Source organism: Cebidichthys violaceus, unplaced genomic scaffold (assembly GCF_023349555.1).
Source record: "Cebidichthys violaceus isolate CVI_PGR_0920_01 unplaced genomic scaffold, fCebVio1.0.p SCAF_23, whole genome shotgun sequence".
Lineage (NCBI taxonomy): Eukaryota > Metazoa > Chordata > Actinopteri > Perciformes > Stichaeidae > Cebidichthys > Cebidichthys violaceus.
The window spans coordinates 8,746,311-8,766,293 of NW_027176406.1; the positions used below are offsets into that span (position 1 = coordinate 8,746,311).

The 19,983-nt window shown below is 44.3% G+C and overlaps 1 protein-coding gene across 1 annotated transcript in view; it reads left to right on the plus strand.

Moving 5' to 3' along the window:
- The window catches only part of cep112 (centrosomal protein 112), a 48,219-nt gene that overhangs the window by 26,330 nt on the left and 1,906 nt on the right, over nucleotides 1-19,983 (plus strand). The window contains exons 17-19 of the mRNA XM_068719083.1: nucleotides 589-738; nucleotides 13,269-13,358; nucleotides 19,579-19,680. Of these exons, the coding sequence (XP_068575184.1) occupies nucleotides 589-738; nucleotides 13,269-13,358; nucleotides 19,579-19,680 (342 nt within the window). The remainder of the gene's footprint in view (nucleotides 1-588; nucleotides 739-13,268; nucleotides 13,359-19,578; nucleotides 19,681-19,983) is intronic.

Here is a 19,983-nt window from a genome sequence, read left to right on the forward strand (position 1 = left end):
CTCGTCTCAAAAAGACACAAGTCATGAGAGTCTGAGAAAAAGCAGTGTTTCAAGGTGATTGTTGTTGCCATCCAATTCCATGACGAATGTGAAAAGCATTTTCCATCAGATACAAGTGGGACCAGTGAAATGAAGCAAATCAGCATTTTGTTTAGTGAACATTTTTTTAATGTGTCACTTGTTTCAAACATACACATATATGGTACATACAGTATAACTTATAAAGGAAGGTTTACTTTATTAATCCTGCAAGGGGAGTTTCACATTTTTTTCACACATTGTTAAATATAAACACACATGCACTAACTGTCAGGGGTCCAGTGCCTTGCTCAAAGAGTCCACACTCCTTACTTGGTCCATGCGTGGACTTGAACTGGCAACCATCTGGTTCTAAGTCCTACAGACTGAATCTATGCAGAGGAAAAACGTTCCCAAGAGCAAATAGGCCATTTGCCCGAATGTCAATTCATATTTTTACGTACGCACTGACCAGTGGGTGAAACATTGTGTGGTCAGCTGCTTATTGCCTGTCAATCTGCCACAAATTAAGAAAAAAAAATGTTCTGTCTCTCCTGTTCTCACCTATAGCTCATTGCGGAGCTACAGACGTCTGTATGTGACTCAAAGGAGGAGGCTGTTCGTCTGCAGCAGGCCATGGAGAAGCAGTTGAAGGAGTGCAATGTTCTGTGGGACGAGGAGAGGAGGACAATAACTCAACACGCCGACCGGGCCAACAAGGTCGGTGTCGGGCACTTAAGAGACTAATCACACTTCATCACACTTTAATCATTTCTTCTACGTTGAGAAACAAAATGGCTATCAGTAGGTGTGGAGTCCAGAGCAATATTACTGCATTATCAGAGTTTGCCGCGGTTTATTACAGCAAAGGCACTATACCCGAAATACAGACCACGCCTAAGTATAGAAGAAATAATTCCACTTTTAGAAGATATAACATAAACCTTCAGGGCGAGGAGCGTCTCAGTAGCTGAATGGTTACAGTGCATGCCCCGTAACCACAACATCCCCCCTCTCTTATGTCGCCAGTCTTGCTTTTACACTTTCATCTGTTCAATAACGACAATAAAAGGCCCCTTAAAATAATCTTAAAAAAGAAAAAACTTTCAGGGCAAAAGGAGCAATGGTGCCAAACAGTAGCACATCGCAAGGAGCGCTAATGTAATGAGTGAGGCATCTAGTAACTTGATTTATCATGAGGCATGTTGTGTCAGGATCTGATTGCTCACAATCGATGCGCTAACAAATCAGAGCAATACTTTACAATTTTGTGAAAGAAGAAAAAAAAATACTTTTCAGACTTTTTACAAGTTGGGAATAAACACAAAGTCAGTCACAATAAGGTGGGATGTGTGAGTAGAACTAATGAGTTTACATGAGTTGTTTGTTATGTACGTAATCTATTATTGCTTTTTTTTTTTTCATACTTAACTCTTTTTTTTACTTCTGTACATATAAATACACCAACACCGCTATAATGGAGGGGATTAAAAACTGCACCAGTGGCAGAATCTGCACTAGCTTTGGTCAATCTTCAAGATGTCTGCCCTTTTATCAATTCCTCTTATCTCCCTTTCTCCTTGATCTCCGAGCAGTCTTATGTGCTCGCTGTCCTGTGTCAGTGGTCTCTGAAGTGTTCATCTGCAGAGGCCAACCTTTACACTTAGAGAAGGGGGGGGGGTCCATAAACTACATCCTCAACAAAGCCTTGTCTGGATTTGACTTTTATGGAGTAGACACGGGTCGCTTTTCTTTTGTTAAAACACGGCCAGAGTTCGTATGCATGCGCTCTGTCATTTTTATGGCTCGCTGCAAACTCCACCGTGTCTTTGAGTGGCTTGTGTGCTCTTTGTCTGTCTGAACCTTTTAAATGTGTCTGCTGCACCCCACTTCTTCAGTCAGAGCCTCTATATATCACTACTGCCATTCTCTTTCACAGTTTGAACTCCCTTTTTTCCCAGCATTCAACTTTTGATTTCTCTCTTGTGTTTATTCCTTGAAACCTGTCCTAATTAAACTTCACATGTAGAGTAATATTAGTTGATCAAATTTAGGTATGAGAGGAAGAAGGTATCTTTGTGGATGCCACTGCTTAGCAGTCGTTTAACATGCTAAAGGTAGTTAAAGAAACCGTAGTAAGCTACAAAACACTGTTGTCCTGTAACTGTCTTATGTACAGCGCAACACTTTTTTAAAATGTCGATAAAACAATATTTTGTTAATTTTTTCCCCGTTCTTTTCCCTGATCTTCATCTTAGTCCGTACAGATTTCTCTTTTGGACTCACAGGATCTTTTATTCTGCCTCTTGCCCCAGCTGGGACATGGTGGCAGTTGATTGGGTGTGGCTCACTAAATAAAGAGTTGTTGTGTCTGGGATCAGGATCAGGACACGTTCCCAAACACAACCTTGTCTGTTTGTGGTTTGCAGCTGCCTCGTATAGTAAGGAGGCCGATCTGTGAGCCTCCCTTTAGTTCTCCTCTCCTTGATAAACCCGTCTGTTGATCGTGAAATCTGTTCTGGGAGCGATCTTATTGCTGTATTTAAGATCAAGTATATGAGCGGTCGTCGCGGTATTTTCACAGACGAAAAGGTCAAAAGCTGTTAAAACTGTTGTCTGACGTTCAGACCAGTCAGCTGGGAGCGCGCAGAGAGGCTTTCTCTAACGTTATTCATCATAGCATGCGGCTGATTTGCGGTCTTATAATATGAATAATGCTCATAATCTGTTATTATCAAAGAAAATAAATATGTAAATCAGAAGCATCTAAGTGCTGCTTAAACTTGTGTCAGACACAGGCCTTGGCATCTGTGTCGGGAGCAGACAAAGGCTTTCTGTTTTCATTATCTGTGTCCTCATTATTACGATCCCCCACACACCAACGAGACCCCCAATCAATGGTTGAATTGCTTATTGAGAGCCAGACATGAGGGGAAGAAGAGGATCAATAAGGGAGAGGAAGGTAAGATTGGTCAAACAGCAGATAAAGAGACAGAAATAGAATAAATAGTTGGTGTAAACTTTGAAAGAAGAGGGAGAGGAGAAAGGCCACAATGAAGGGGAGGAAAGGAGGAGAGAGGGAGAACCAACAAAAGGATGGAGGAAGTGTGAGGATTGAGACAGCAAACAGAAGGACAAGAGAAGAAAAAAAAGGGGGTGAGAGAGAAAAAAGAAAGAAAGAAATGGCGGAGAGCTGTCAGTGGGCCATCGAGGGAGTGTGTCGCCTGCTGACATTGTTTCCATGCAGCTCACTTCAAAGGGCTCGGATTATGAAGAGAGCGAGGGGCTTCAGACAATGGGAGGGGAAGAAAATAACATCAAAGTTAGCCGCGCATTTGAATTGGGATAATCCCAAAACAGTTGTTCTGAATGCACGCTGCACCGGATCAGATGTCCCTTCTTTCTTTTTTCACCCTCGCAAGCCCCGTTCCGTTGTTTCTTACTTAAATTTAGCTCCCTCTGTGGCTCTACTGTACTTGTGACTTCTTAAAAGTGGGTGTAAACTGCACAGACCTTTGAATCTTGTAAAAACCCTTTTTTTAGAACAACGGTAGTACAGTTAAGTATGCTCATTATCTTGGGTTTTTTGTATAAGTGACGTTTAGGTGAAGTATTTTTGTGGTGTGTGTGTGTGTGTGTGTGTGTGTGTGTGTGTGTGTGTGTGTGTGTGTGTGTGTGTGTGTGTTGTCACAGACAAGGACACTTGCATTGCTGGCCCTTCTCCCTTTTAATAGGAAATGGACTAAAAATCAAAGTGTGTTTTGCAAACTGTTGCAGACGTGAAGTGCACAGGCTGGTTAGCGTGATGCCAACAAACACACTGTTTGGCACCAAGTAGCTTTGCTCTCTGATGTGAACTTCAAGCTCAATTAGACGTTCTTTCTATATATAATAACTTCTGAAAGAAATTGCTCTTTTTTTTTTAGGTGAAAAGGCTTCTTGCGCTGTTGAACCCAGCTCTGCAGGTTTTAGCCACTTTTAGCTCAATGTTTTGGTTGTCTGGGTCGTGCATAGATTGAATGGTTGAGAGATTCGACCAGATGACTAGACATAAACACAGGAACAGGAAGTTGCTGTGTCACACGTTGGATGATAAGTAAAGAGAACCTGAGGTTATGTAAATTGCCCTTCCAATGTTTCCCCTTACTTTCTGCCTTTGTCACTCGTGAATGATCCCTCATATGGAGTCCTTATATTTAGGTTACCAATTATCTCATAATGAGCAAGGCAGGAGTGGGCAGTTTGGAACCAGGCCGGTGTCAGAGGACTGCGGAAGGTGAAAGCGAGATGAAAGCATTGTATTTGCTTTCATCTGTCCAGTCTATTCATATCAGGTAAGGGGAATGGGAACGGGAACCAATATAGAGGAAGCCAGCACTGCTCATTGGGACACAGCCAGGCATTTGGGCGCGAGGATTATTCACTTCCTGATGTCATCTGTCTCCCTACATGTGGTATCTTGTTAATGTGTCTTCCCTTTGTGGATGGGTTTTCTTAACTTTGATGAGACGAGGGGGGGGGCTTGAGGTGAATGTGAAGTTTAATAGTGAGGTTATTGGGATTACTTTAGTACATGATGTGTGCTTGTGTGCACAGGCAGTGTTTTTGCGTGTGTGTGTGTGTGTGTGTGTGTGTGTGTGTGTGTGTGTGTGTGTGTGTGTGTGTGTGTGTGTGTGTGTGTGTGTGTGTGTGTGTGTGCGTGCGTGTGCCTGAAATGTGCAGCTGCCAAATCTGAAAGAACTCCAGCCCACATTAGCCTGCCAAGAGAAAGGTACACACACACACACACAGACACACACACAGGCCATGTCTCTCTCGCTCTCTCACACACTCCTTATCTTTCCAACTCTGTGTCTTCGAACTCTTTCTGTCTGTCTCCACACACACACACACACACACACACACACACACACACACATACACATACACAAGCACACATGCTCACCTCGCCCTGCCAAAAGGGAGAGGTGGCTGGTGAATAAACAATGGCACTCCGCCCATAGTGTCACCCGCCTGGGCTTTGATCAGCACCGCTGTTCCTTCTCCCCACAGCAGTGCTTCCTGCCTTGCTGCCTGCTGAATTGTGCTATGCGCACGCACACAAGCTTGCACACACACACACACACACACACACACACGCACTCATAACTTTGTGGTTATGTCTCATTCTTATACATGGACTCACATATAATATCTTTTTCCCATTCTCTCCTCACTAAGTCTTTATCTGTGTCTTTCTCTGCCTCAAACTTGCTCACAAACACAGCTTTGAGTTAGTGCCCTTGTGTCGACATCTTTCAATAGTGTTGCATTCTCTAACACACACACACTTTCACACACATACACACACAGGAATACACACTTTGATCCAGCAGTAACTTCTCGTGCGAGTCAAAGAGAAGGTCCTGTTGTAGTGTCCTCTGGTGAAGTGACAGCAGACACATTACATAATGCAACAGTGACCATTGTCTCACTCCATTTGTAGATGAGAGTGAATATATGAGGTGCACCATTCTTTATACACTCGACAGTGTGTGGTGTACATTTCTTTGTCAAATTCTGATTCCAAGTGATGTAGTTGTTTTTGCTTTTGTGAATGCATACCAGTAATGGGGGACAAGGCTCTCCTGTGCACACACACACACACACACACGTCACACAAACATGCACACATTCAAGGGGGCTAGTTGTAGCAGCTGCAGTTTGTCTGTAGAACAGTAGTTATATATGCATTAGTTTCTGAGGGGGTTGAAAGGATGACTTTGCCTGTGGGAAGGAATGGCAGCAGTGGATCAAGAACAGGTGTGCTGGGTACCCTCTGTTGCAGAGGCAAAGAGCTGCTTCAATAGTGTGTGTGTGTGTGTGTGTGTGTGTGTGTGTGTGTGTGTGTGTGTGTGTTTGGTCTTCTCTGTTCGTGTGTCTGTCCATGTCCTTCAACACATGTCCATATTCTTCATGTCAACCTTGAACTGTGCATTTGTTTACTGAAGTTTAAGCCACCTGTCATTCTGCCAATTTCTTTTTTCCGGTGTGTGTGTGGGCGTGTAAACTACTTTAATGTTATGTTACTCAAAGTTACTGTGAGGAAATGGTTATGAATCAATGTAATACTGACGCCTCTATATGACCAATATAAGTAAACGAGACCATCAACGAGAGGATGGACTTTTTCCTATATAGTTATTGTTAATGCTTGTCGGAAATCAGACAACATCATGCAGGTTCATCCGAAATTCCATCAGCTCAGACTCCTGAAGGGCCTCCAGCAGGACCGGATCCAGCTCCGCTGCCGCCTTCTACCTGTAGTCTCTGTTTCACTGGGCCCGCCGGAGGGAAGGGAGGGATGGGAGAACCAGAACCAGGACTGAGCGGGACAGACTGTCGGACCCTTCTGCAGTAAAATGAGAGGTTTTCAAAAGGGATTCTGGTGCTACCGCTTTTGTCCACAGGGACCGCCAAAATCAATGCAAAATCTCAAAGTAGCTTTAAATTTGTATTAATAATTATTTCCAGTATTAACATTCAATCTAGACCTTTAGACAAATCTTTGGTTGGCCTGTCAAATAAACCAAAACAGCACCTCTGCTCATAGAGCTACAGGGCAACTGCTCCCAGTTACTGCACACTTAATATTCTGCTTGAAATGGAGGACAAACAGAGCAAAAATGATGACTGGAGAAAACCATGAAATATTAGCAAGACAAAGAGATTAACATGCAGCCTTTAACTCAGTAATTATCTGACTAAACTGTGAATCTGTGTGAGCATCCGTCTGCCTTCATGTCCATGTGTATTTTAGAGTGTAAAACTCGACATGTGTGCCTGGTGTTGGCTGATTGATGACTTCTCCGGCTGTGGGCAGATTCCCGGCAGTGTTTGATCCCCACATATCAGACGAGGTGGAAGTAGGAGAGAGAGAGATAACATTCCAGGATGCAACTAGGGAACGTGGGAAGTAGAACAGCTCACAGAGACCATGCTCCGTTCTCGGACAACAAACGGAAATGACTCATTAAACCACAGGCCTAATGCTAAGTACAAAGACACCACGGCGGCCTAACGTCTTGTTCTTCACCGTTTCAAGAAGCCCGAGTATAGATGAGTCCGGGCTGTCGGCTGAAGTAGCCGCCATTACTGCGGTGGCACCTCATTTGTAGCGACACTGTAATTTATGCAAAGGATTTCACTGCTTAAGTGCTTTTACTAAGAAATCTGTCCAGCAGATCCTGTAGAACCAGTTATATGTTGAAAATGTAGTCAGCAAATGGTATTAAATTAAAGGTTAGAATATACAAAACTTAAACCTTTTTAATTGAGTCCAGTTTTAACAGATGGCTTGGCGTCTTTTCTGTGCTGCTAGCAGCTGCTCCAACAACAAGCAAAGGCCACGAAACTCTGCTCCATAAAATTAACACACACACACACACACACACACACACACACACACACTATCCCAGGATACTCGCTTTTAAGGTATAACTGTAGCCACAGTGAAATCAGGCATATTTCAAGCAACACTAAATGCAAAAATGAGATTTATGCATAACCCTATGGGGTTATGCATATATACTTGGTGTTATTGATAATTATTCAGGCAAAAGAAACCCATTAATGTTGTTACGCTTCAACTATATGAATATGAAATTCCCTGTGATTTTGTGTGCTGGGAACAGCCTCATGGAAGTGATATTTTGATATATTTCGGTGAATAAGCAAACAGAATTCGTTAAAGCAGGTCATTTGTCATTTTCTAAGTCATTTTGAAAGAGCTAGGGTATTGTTTAAAAAAACGTACGATGCCGGTACCAATACCAGTAAAGTAAACCCTTAAAGTGATACAATACCAACTGAGTACTTCATTCGATGCCATTTGAAGCTGAAGCAGTTTACTGACGTCTCACCAAATCAGTTTTCCACACAGAGCATAGTCTACTTTTGAATGATTTATTACGATATCATGATGATGATCAGGTCATACAAATATTGCAGCTTTTTGTAAAACACAGATGCAGGTTGTTGTTTTCATGAGATACCTTCTGTTCCGTCCAGAAAGCGCTTAGAGATGCGTTATTCAACAGAATCAGCCTAAAGGAAAATTAAGATTGAAGGAAAATGAATAATGACAGAAATGACTGCGTGTGCTTCACTCATCTGAACAGCTGATTTATCTGCAATGGTACCATAACAGGCCGGGAATAACTTGACATAACTTGATGTATATGAAATAACTTGATGTATCCTATAAATTTAGGCATAATTGAGGGCGTGGGCGCTTTGAGTGACAGGTGGGTGCCTTACCAGGTAGATAGCTGCTAGCTGTCTGGTCTGCTGCATCACCCGGGTCTGCCTCAGCTCCACCTCTTTGCCCATTGTTTGATCAGCAGGGACTTAGGCTGTGTCTTCACTTTGAGCTTCACATTGGCTTTTCAGAAACCTCTGGGTGGAGACTACGTCTATATTTCATACAGTCTAAGGCTTAAATACCGTAACAACTTTTTGATTAATGCAGGCAGCAGTCTACAGGCAGGAAGACTGCCTTCAGCTAATTTAGTGAAATACTCTCAGCTAGATGTATGTAGAGACATGTTGTTGCCTGCTCCTAATATTTGAAGTGTGATGTTTGACATCAATTAATACTTTTCTGGTAAGAGCCTGAACATTTAATCTTGAAATAAAAACAAGATCTGTTTTTTTATTATTATTTAAGACAAGAGTTTTTAGGTTGCAGTTGTGTTTTGGAGTTTTGCTAAACTTTACATCCATTAAATGATATACCACTTGATAAACAGAATATATGTATGTGAGCCCGCACACACACACACACACACACACACACACACACACAGATACACAGATACACACAGGGCATATGGTGCATATTTCAGAGTTGTTTCCTATTCTCTTTCTACTGTAGCTCACAGCAGCTGAAAGAGACAGAGATGGAAAGATAGAGAACAGTACGTTCCCCCTGTGGGCACAGCTCGGTTGCAACATGTCTTCATTACCGCGGCAATTGTCTTTCTATTTTCATCAGTACTAGGGAAGGCGCCTCCATAACTGTGCCGACATGTGTGCATATTGCAATAGACGAGTTAACTGTTCTGTTTGCCGTTCAGGAGAGTTTGCCACCGCCGTCATCGTATCTTCCCACTTCAGTTCAAAATCAACTCGGGGTAAAAAAAAAGTGCTGGAAAGCATCAAAAGCACTGAAAGCAAATCAATTCATACCAATATCAGTGATACGTTTCAGAGGGGCTGTCCTGGTCGACTTGCTAAACCACGTCTTTTTATTCTTACACACAGACAGACAAAAGTTTCACTTCTCTAACACCTCAGGAGGGAGACCTTTCTCCCTCTCCTCCTCTTCCTCCTCCTCCTACAGCTTCTCTCTTGCACTCACTTCTGTACCTTTCCCACAATCCTTTGATAAAAGTGCAGATAAAAGAGAGTCTGTGCTCATCTCTCTGGCCATCCACCTCTCCTTGAGGTTAGCACCTCCTTTATTATTTACTATTAGATCAGTAGACATACATTCACACACCGCCTTGTTCTACTAAAGCTGGTGTGTATGCGTGTGTGTGTGTGTGTGTGTGTGTGTGTGTGTGTGTGTGTGTGTGTGTGTGTGTGTGTGTGTGTGGGCGCAATTCACATACTGTGTTTTTGCTTATGTGTCTGTGTGCTTCGTGCCCCTTGTGTATGTATCTGTTCTTACCCTTTTGCTTGTGTGTGTGTGTGTGTGTGTGTGTGTGTGTGTGTGTGTGTGTGTGTGTGTGTGTGTGTGTGTGTCTCTGGCTGGAGGCGGTGCAGTGTGAGGTTTTCGCTGCTGTCTGAAGTCGTCCAGCCTCAGTGTCATTAGAGGATCTCTTTAATCCAGACTTTGGGAGAAACTTCTGACAGCACGCTGCAAATAGAAGGCCCCGCCGCACATGAAGAGCAGCTCGGCTCCTAACAAAACACCAAGTTTAAAGAGGCCCCTGGCCTTTTTTTTTTTTTTTTCCTCCTCCCACTATTCCCTCCCTTCTTTCTTCTCTGCTTTTTTTCCCCTTGCCCTCTGTTGCTTTTACTTCACCCTAGGGAAACATGCTTGCCTTATCTGTGCAGAAGGACCACCCAGGAAAGATGACTCAGGCATCGGTGTGTCTGTACGCCTGTGCCTGTGTGTGTGTGTTTGTGTGTGTGTGTGTGTGTGTGTGTGTGTGTGTGTGTGTGTGTGTGTGTGTGTGTGTGTGTGTGTGTGTGTGTGTGTGAGAGTGTGTTTGTGTGCATACAACACTGGAATTGCACACTCATTTGACTGAGTGTAGCACTCACATTTTTCAGAACTTTAGCTGTTAATATTAATGCATGCCTATACCTGCATGGATCGCTCTGAGCGGCGTGTTTGTTGGTGCTTGCGAGCTTGTGTGCCTCGCTAATCCTTTGAGCCAAAGTTTGGAATGAAAGGCAGAGGTGCATTGCTGATGGAGAGGTGAGAGAGAGGCCTTCAAAGTTGCCGACTGCGGCACTGTGCAGCAGAGGTACACTACGCCCCCCCCCTCACTCCGGCCTTGCGTTCTCCTCCTTCACGTCCCTCCCGTCTCTCATTCACACCTTTCTGAGCTGATATCCTCCGCCTGTCTTATCTTGCCGGGCTTTTTTCTTCTTCGCATTTTCTTTACTTTTTTTTTCCTCCTGCTGGTACCTTTCTCTTTCATTCTCCACCTTCTCCTCTCCCTCCCTCCCTCCACGCCCCCTCCCTCCATCTCTCCCTAAGGAAATCTGATTTCCCCCTCTTCCTGGCCTGTTCACAATGATCCCAGTCTGCATGACTGATAAAGACCATATCGTCCTTAGCATCTGGAGACACTTTTAGCAGGATCCTCTACACGCCGCCTTTCATCACGCACTTTCACACACTAAATACTATAGAATCGACCAGCATCTTGTGGGGATCAATGATGAAAAGCTGCTGCACCTGCAAAATTATTTTGTGGAATTGTGTTTCCAAGTGCCCCCCTTCATATTTCCCCTTAAATGCTTTGAGAAATGACTGTATTTGTTAGCCATATTTACAAATTCATTATTATTTGAGATTAGATTAATGTTAAGGTCCGACGTTGGTATTTATACTGTGTTCATTCTCAGTAATCTTTTTCTTGAATTCATATTTTTGCGACCAGAGTCGGTGTGATATCCGTTCCTCTGACTCGATATTTCCGAGGCCCTTTCTGACTCACAAAGCGCTTTTTATTCATCAGCAGAATCATCCCATATGATTCTATTAATGAAGTGACATGTGCTGAACTTCTACCCTCCGAGTTGTTTTGAGCACATCAGATACAGAACCCACATGAAAGAGACGAACACGTCACCAGTGAGGCCCACTAAGTCAGCCTTTACTTCCCAGAAGACCTGGTCCAGAAAGGCTGTGTCACGGTGCGGGGAATCGGGAGTGGGATCAGAAACGGGAGGCATGATTCATCAGAGTCTTCTTTGTCAGCCATACTGCTGCCTTTAAAGGACAGATGTAGATGAGCTGAGGGTCGCAATGGAGAAGTTTTGGAGTAAGAAAGGGTACAAAGAACTTTATCCACTTTATACAGCAAGAAATACACTTCTTAATCAATTTTATTCACATAGCTAAAAATCAGAAATGAACAATCTGTGCTACACATTCTGGTGCTTTATATCATCTGACCGTATAAATGGTTTAAAATCCGAATGCTTTTCTAGCGTCATCGCGCCTTTTTTGATTCACCAATAAACAAAATGAAATGATGAAACCGATGGCAAGGGGTTGCACTGGATGGAGACGTGGGCTGTGATGGGATCGTGACTGGCTCAGAAATACCCTGATTAATAGGATCAACGTGCTGCGAAAACCAGCTGCCTTTCATGCTGCCGAGCTAAAACTGACCCTAACGTGCTCTTGAATCATAATAGTCTAGTTATGTGTGTGTGTGTGTGTGTGTGTGTGTGTGTGTGTGTGTGTGTGTGTGTGTGTGTGTGTGTGTGTGTGTGTGTGTGTGTGTGTGTCTAGTAATCCATCTACCAGAGGCGTAAATTAGCAACTGCAGAAGAAGGAGGTACATTATGTATCAATGCGGTTCAGATGCGAGTTCACACTCTGTCAAATTATTAAAAAAAGAGAATCTAGGGTACATTTTTTATCATGAGACATTTTTTAATGTGAGATCTTCTGTATCTGACCGTCTGACAACAGAGGTTTCAACTTTCCTTTTTAGTCAGTGGTTCTCCAAGAGTTGCTACCAAGAAGTTCAACCGGGCCCCGGAGCCTAACAGTCTGTGTGTGATTTATGTCGGCGTAGTGGGTTGTAGATCAGGCCGGTCATGCCTATCACCTGGACTGTGTTTCCTTCAGCTCTCAGGATCGACGAGGCAACACCTGGCCCGCTCACTCAACTCCACTGGGGCGACGCACTGAGGACATTGATGCTAGCCAGTGCCCCCCATGCACTTGTTGGAGGGTGTGTGTGTGTGTGTGTGTGTGTGTGTGTGTAAAGTGTAAATGCATGTGTGTGCCTTTATGTTCAGGTGTGCGTGTATATATCGCTCTCTCTCTCTCTCTCTGCTTTTCATGCAGGCTAATCAAAGACGAAGTGTCCACATGTGCACTCAAAACATCTGGTTCTGCGTCGCATGCAGGAACTGCGCCTTTCTTTCCGCTGCTATCACTTACAGGCAGGGAGGGAAATAAATGTCCTACACACACATATTGTGTCCTTCTTACTTGCTTGAATCTTAGAAAGCAAAATAGATTAAATTCTTTATTGGTGCCTGTGGGGAAATTTGATCAACTTAGGCGTTTGTATGCGAGAGAGGTTGTTATCCACTAAATGATACATCTCTCCTATTACTGCCAAAGAAATAATGATCCTTAAAGGAGTGCAAGTTTTACAAAAGCCTTGGAAGTTTGCTAATTCCCTGAGCGAGCAAGTCTCTCTTTCTCTATGCCCTTGTCTGTAAATGAGTTTGGGCTTAATGAGGCCAGCTTGCCAGTAATTACTGTCATGACTTCATTATTAGCCTTTTAACACGCAAAGACTAATCACAGGCGGCATCTCTGCTCGCTGTCCCTCTGTCCTTCCTTCTGTCTAATTTTTCTCTGTCCTGAATATTCTCTCATTGGCTCCTTATGTCTTGTTTTCGCATTCAGAAGTGTCTTTATATTACACCACACGGATCTGGAGTTTCTTTTTCTTTTTCCCGTCAGTCAGCCGACAACACTGACTATCTCTCCCTTCCCCCAGGCTCTGCAGGAAAAGGTGGAAAGTCTACAGAGGCAGCTGCACTGCTCGGAGAAGAAGCTGCTTAGCAAAGAGCTCGAGACCGACGAGAAGGTAACACAGTCACTCTTTTTCCTCGTCGGGCATTCACGAGAGAGGCGTAAACTCATTTGCTCCGCACCATTACCGGCGCATCAGCCTCAGCCTTTTTCGTTGATGTCAATCGACTTTTATTGTCACATATGTATAGCACACAGCAGTTTGGGGGTCCGGTGCCTTGCTCAAGAGCTTCACGGCTGTGCCCAGGAGGCGAACTGGCACCTCTCCATCTACCGGTCCATACTTGAGCCTGCTGACCCTCAGGTTACCAAACCGAGTCCCCACGGACTGACCTCCTGGCCCACCTCACACCTCTATTTGACTTGTTATTATTAATCAAAGACGCTTTTCTTTATTGACCCGTTCAACACCCACCTTTGCTCCCCCATCCCCTGGTGTCCCGAGCCCCTCACCCTCGGTTGCCATCCTTACCAGACCCTCCAGGGGGCCACAAAAGACAGAAAAGAAACTGGATCCTTTCCCTCCTTTCTGCCCTCCCCTCGTCACTTTACCATCTCGTTCTCCTGTTCAGAGCCACAGATATGCCCCCTCGCACATTTCCCAAATTCCTTGAGATTTGGCTTCAAGAGCCAGCGCCTAGGGCCAGGAATGCCACCACCGCCTGTGTTCAGAGGGAAGCCTCTGTGTGTGCACACACACTCCCCATTGCTCCCCAGAATGCCCTGTAATCAGGCTCTGTTTTGACCTTGACACACACAGAGAAGAAAGCACTAATGACTACACTCACACAGGAGGCTCTTCTTTGTACCCTGGTATGTACACCAAAGGCATTCATCCCCTTGTGTCCCCTGTGATCCGCCCACTGACCCTTGTACACACTTCACACACTCGTCACACACCTCTGTGTCTGGCCGTCGTAAATCTGCAGGAAGGGGGTCAGTGGTTTTTTAGGAGCCGTTGGTCGCTGACCTCGTCCCAGAGGCGCTGCGCGTTGTTTCCTATAGCCTAAGAGGAGCTGACCCCTGAACCGACGTATCGTCTGGATACGAGTTTGGGTTACTCTTTTTTTTTTCCTGCTTCGCGTTAATGTGTTTTGTTAGTGTTATTTACCGGGTGATCCATCACTGAAGACGCGATCAATAGATGCATTGGTGAAAATGTTTTCCTGCAGAAAATCCCTTGACTTCATAGAGTTTTTGCAAATGCAGAGTTGAAAGAAATGTAACTGCTCTGCTATTTCAGTACATCTTTTTATGTTTGTAACCAGCATATTGTTTACATGTTAACCGCTTGTAGCGTGACCGTAGATGCTCAGTGGTAGTAGTGGAAGGTGTTGACGTAAACTCCAGGTAGATGATGTTGGTTCAGTCAGACGTTGGTCCACAGCTTTGAAGATGCCAACACATATTCTGATTTCCACAGAGTTCAACTCGTGACATTTTACTTAAAAACAAAAATATTGTGGATGTCATTTTTTTATTAATGTAAGTTAATTTACTCATGCCTTTTATTTCGCACATTAAATAACTCAAAACCCATTTATTGCTTGCGGTCTATAGAGCTTAGTCTCGTATGGCTAAAGTATTTTGATACTGGCGCCAGTAAGAAACACAGATTTTAGTGCTGATACCAAAGATGCTTTTTTTTTTTTTCTGGGAACAAATCAGCAACATTCTGATTTAAATCAGGCAATATGTCACAGCGAAGAACGGGTAAACAAGACTAAGAATTTCATTAAGCATTTGGTACCAATTGTACGTACTTGACGGTTCTCAACTCTCTGCCGCAAACACATTTCGCTAATCTATCGCAGATTGTTTCGCCGCGACAAAGTTGGCAACGAAGACACAAACAGGAAGTGTGCCACAGTCGGATTAGGATGGAGGAATCTCCGCACGTCAGCCGACTCTGAGCTCAAAGCGACGCTTCAACAGATACGACAGCTGAGGCAGAAACTGGAAGGATGAGATCTGAAGCTCACGGTTTTAGGAAGAGCTTTACTAATGTCTCTTCATCGGTGAGATGAGATGCCTTCGCTCAGCTAATAGGATGGACAGGTTCCTGGCATGTGTGTCTGCACCGAGCCTTCGAGTACGACTTCTAATGATGGAATCTACGTCACGCAGACCCTCGCACAATCGCGGACGCACAAAGTGTAACTTGGGCGTCACAGTGTTTTTGCACAGAGCTTAAAGTGTGTGTTTGTGTTCACCCCTTTTTTGGCAAAGAGTCACAGTTCTACTCCCTGTGTGGAGAGAGAGACTGAATCATATATGTATTGTTGCCTCCTACCCTGCTCTCACCTAAGGTCAGGTGTGTGTGTGTGTGTGTGTGTGTGTGTGTGTGTGTGTGTGTGTGTGTGTGTGTGTGTGTGTGGTGTGCATGTCAATAGGAAAACTGCCTTTCTGCTGTGTATTTTGATTTGGTTCTTGTGTGACCGTTTGCATTTATCCTAAGTGCATCCTCGTCGTCGTGTGCATGTCGGTTCATTGTTTTTGAGTATATGATAATAATCCTCCACGCTCTGTCTCCTCATGCCGATATTGCCCTAGTTTATCTGCCAAGACTTGTCTTTGTAATCCGATCCCTCCCATGCAAAAACCAGCCTTTCTGCCCAGACTTCACACAGATGTTGCTTGCCTTACACTTGCAGGGCCCTCGCAGGCTCCCCTCACTCTAAAATGGCGGATCAGCAGCTCCTTGTGTGGTTCAATTCTCCTTGAAGGGAGCAACAGAATGTTGAAGAGTACAGCTCTTTGTATAAATACATAATGATACAGTGGGCACAGCCAAGTGTACGAGTTTCAGAGATATGTTCTCCAGCATCATGGGACCCTGGTAAAATAAAAAATAAATAATTTCTGTTGTTTTCGATATTGATGCCGACAAAAAAAAATGCAGAGGAGTTGAACTTAAGTTCTGTAGTCTCAGTCGTCTTCCTGTGTGCTGTTTTTGTTGAGGCATATTACATCAGCAGCTACCAATCCATCCCATAGTTCTAACAACTATCTGGAGCCACTTCTAATCTCCTCCCTCCTCTTTTTTTTTCACTTTTGTGGAGCAGTTTTCTTTTTACCCCTCTCCCACCAAAGTGTTTTTGAATTCAAATCGCTCCTTGGTGAACTCCGAGTGCCAACTCGATGGATGTGGAGGTGCAAACTTTGTGAGTGGCGTCATTTTGATGTACCCCCTTGTTCCTGACAAGGTTTTTGTCACTTTGGAACAAGGGGGGGGTATATCAAAAATGTCTTTCCAGCAGCTACTCCCCCCCCCCCCCCCCCCCTTCTCTCCCAACCTGTCCCACGCAAGCCTGCACACACAGACACCCCAACTTCATTAGCATACATCAAGCTTCCCAACGATGTGACAAACTTCATTTGAACGTTGAAAGTGTTGAGGGCTTGTTTCTTTCTGCTGGCAGCTGTCAAAAACCACGCCATGTGACGGTACCAAACGCAAGGGAAAGTCAAAACCACAATCTAAAGACTATATATAGATGAAATGTTGTCATTTTAAGATGACTGGGAGGGGGAAAACGACTGCCGCTCCTCGCAGTCTTCAAAACTAGAGAATTACGCTTCATCAAGAACAAACAAAATCTCATTTTTAAAACGAGCTGTGGAGATGAAACCTGATTTTTCTCCTGAAAGTCAAAGTCCTTTTTTTTTTCATTGCTCTGGGAGATAGTGGCACACTTCTCCTCCCCCCCCCCCCCCCCCCCCCTGCATTTTCCTTTTCTTTCCGGCTCACTCTCATCTGGAGTCCGTCAATGACCGAAACCTCACGGAAGGCTTGATCAGCAGTGCTGTTCAAAGGCACCCAACATCTGTCCTAATGGTGAGGAGGCTCTTTTTTCCCGCCACATGCCTCCTGCCACCTGTCAGAAAAACAAACATGCCTTTGCTGTACAAAAAAAAAAAAAAGATGTTGAAAGAAATAGAAAAATGTGTTCTCGTGAAGGAAAGATAGAGATGAGAGAGGAGGGACCCTGGAAGAGGCGAGAGGATGCAAAGCAGACATCTTTGGGGAGTTTTGAGAGATGCTCCTCTTTTGAATTTGAACTCCATGGAGAGATACACTGAAGTCAGAAATTTGAATCGGTACTTTACCTATCCTTTGCTTTTTTTTTCTGGATCTGTTAGCTGAGCATACCTTTCCACAGCGGAGACGTTGCTGCTGCCTCCACCCACACACAAGCTGTAGTTAGACGTGCTGTGGAAAGATGTGATTGGTCTGCTAACCGTGTAGCAATATCGTTCACCATCGCGTTAAGAAAGTCATGTATTATGCATTAATACAACGTCTACAATACAAGTTTAGCAAGTCATGATTTGTCCCAGCTGCCGTTCAGTGCAGTTGACCATGGAGTCATTGAGACTGAAGCCGGATACGCCGTGTACCCACAATGCATACGGCCTGGTCCAGTTGGATCGGCCCCCCGTTGCTCCCTGTGAGTCCCGGTGAAGTCGCCGTTGTAGCCGTGCCCGTTCTAATGTATGGGAAGGAAAATGGAGACAGCGTTGCCACAGAGGAGCTTGTAATTTAGGCAGAGCGGATCTCTCATTGCTGTGGCGACTGCACCATACATGAACCAAGAATGCAAAAGCTAAGGAGCGTGGCTTTTGAAGAATCTTAGACTTATATTCAGAGCGGTTGGTAAGGGATGTGTTTATTCAACCATTGTTTATTGCTTTGGTCTGAGGTAGTGGAGTGTGTTTTGTCTTGGCTTGCGATTCTGTTATGACTACAGAAGCTGCTATAGATAGATAGACTCTTTTTTTTGTTGAAAATCTGCACTCCCATGGCTTCAGCTGATTTTTCAACTCCCGGACATCCAAATTAAAGCTTCTGAAACCCGTTTTTTCTTCTTCTTATTGCCACTTGTTTGAAAAGGTCACTCTCAAATTATCCCTGACTTCATTCTCACACAGAGAGAAAAAAAAGACATATGTCTGTAAACTTTGAAAAAGGCCAAGTTGTGTCGGTCTAATCTACGGCGCACTGTGCCGAGACAAAGAGAGCCGCTTCATGTTGGGATCATTTATACGGGGGGGGGGGGGGGTTCTTTGAAGTGCTTCCCAATCCCTTTCATTGTGCCCGGGAAGATTAATTAGCCAAAACCAGAACAATCAGTTAAATACACAACAGGAAAATTATTTTAGGAAAACCAATCTTTTTCCCTCCCCCCCCCCCCGTCACCTCATTCACGCTCTCTTCACATGAAAGGCCGGACTGATGAGAAGGGGAGTGTGGGGATATTCTTTATGTGAGCCGGACGTTGGCTCTGTCAAAGACATTATGGTCTGCTGAAATGCTCAGACTCTCCCCTGGTTACACCTTGAAATATGTGGTGGGGAAACTGTTGCTTTTCACAGCCCCCGTTGATTCCTCCCAGCTCTGTTAAACTATTCATCAAGCTCTGAATTAATTGATCCGACAACTCTTTTCAAATTGCTGTAAATGCTTTTTTTTTTTACAGTACTGTAAAAAAAAAAGCTCCGCGCTTGTGCATGTGTGTGAGTCCATTCATGTGTGTTTGTGGCTGAAATGGGGGGGGTTGCATTTACCAAAAAAAACCTTTTCAACTTCTATAATCAGACTCTGGTTTAGTGCAGTGTAATTTAGCCCCAGACAGACTTCCTCCAGTCCTCCCCAATGGAGCTAGCTAGCTGTTGAGCTGCTGCTGCTGCTGCGTTTGATGTGTTCTGCCCTCCACCACGGCCCTGTCCTCTTCCAAACCCAGCTGTGTCAAGGCCCAGTAAATGCATTGTGTCAAGATCTGTCTGTAGGCGGCAGCTGCCAGTAGGGGGTGTCGTGCAGAGCGAGCCGTGCCAGTCTGTGGGACCCCCTGTGGAGATGTGAAGGAGCTGTGAAGAGCGAGGGAATACTCCGAGCCATGAATAAAGAGGGGATACCCACTGTCTGTCAGTGTGTGTGTGTGTGTGTGTGTGTGTGTGTGTGTGTGTGTGTGTGTGTGTGTGTGTCCTCCAAGGAAACTAATCACTTGGCGCTTCGTCTGAGTGTGTGTTTAGACGAGTGGGTAGCAGAGGCACTTATTCAGCAAAGATTTGAATCGATTATTATTCAGTTGCTTGATTTTGTCTTTCATTGTATCAATGTTTTTTTGACAAATGATATAAATACAGCTGAAGATCATGGATAATGCATACGTATTAATTAGACTGTGTAATACGGATGCATCCACTTATTTGTTCAGGTGTTCCTCCTAAGTTAATCGACACTTTGTTTGGCTGCCCTGCCTCTGTCGTCTCAGGTGACTGCGGTGCGTCGGCAGTACGAGGAGAGGATCAAAGGCTTGATGCCAGCAGAGCTCAGACAGGAACTGGAGGACACCATCGCCTCTCTGAAAGCTCAGGTGAGAAGTGACTGTTTGCCAGATTACAGATCAGATACAGGCAGCAACAGAACAAACACGCTGACACCTTCAATCCGGTGGCTTTAGTTTCAGGAATGTTAAAAATTGTCGTGGGCGCTCGGGTTCCCATTTGTAACCTTTAAAATATCTCTTCCATTCATCCATATATTTAAACACTATATACTGTCTGTCGGACAGATTGTCAAAGTAAAGTTCATTATCCTCAGTTCTTTTAAAAGTCAATTTATGTCCTTTTGTCTTTTTCTTTTCATGGACCTCGACAGTCCTCTTTATTAACCTTAA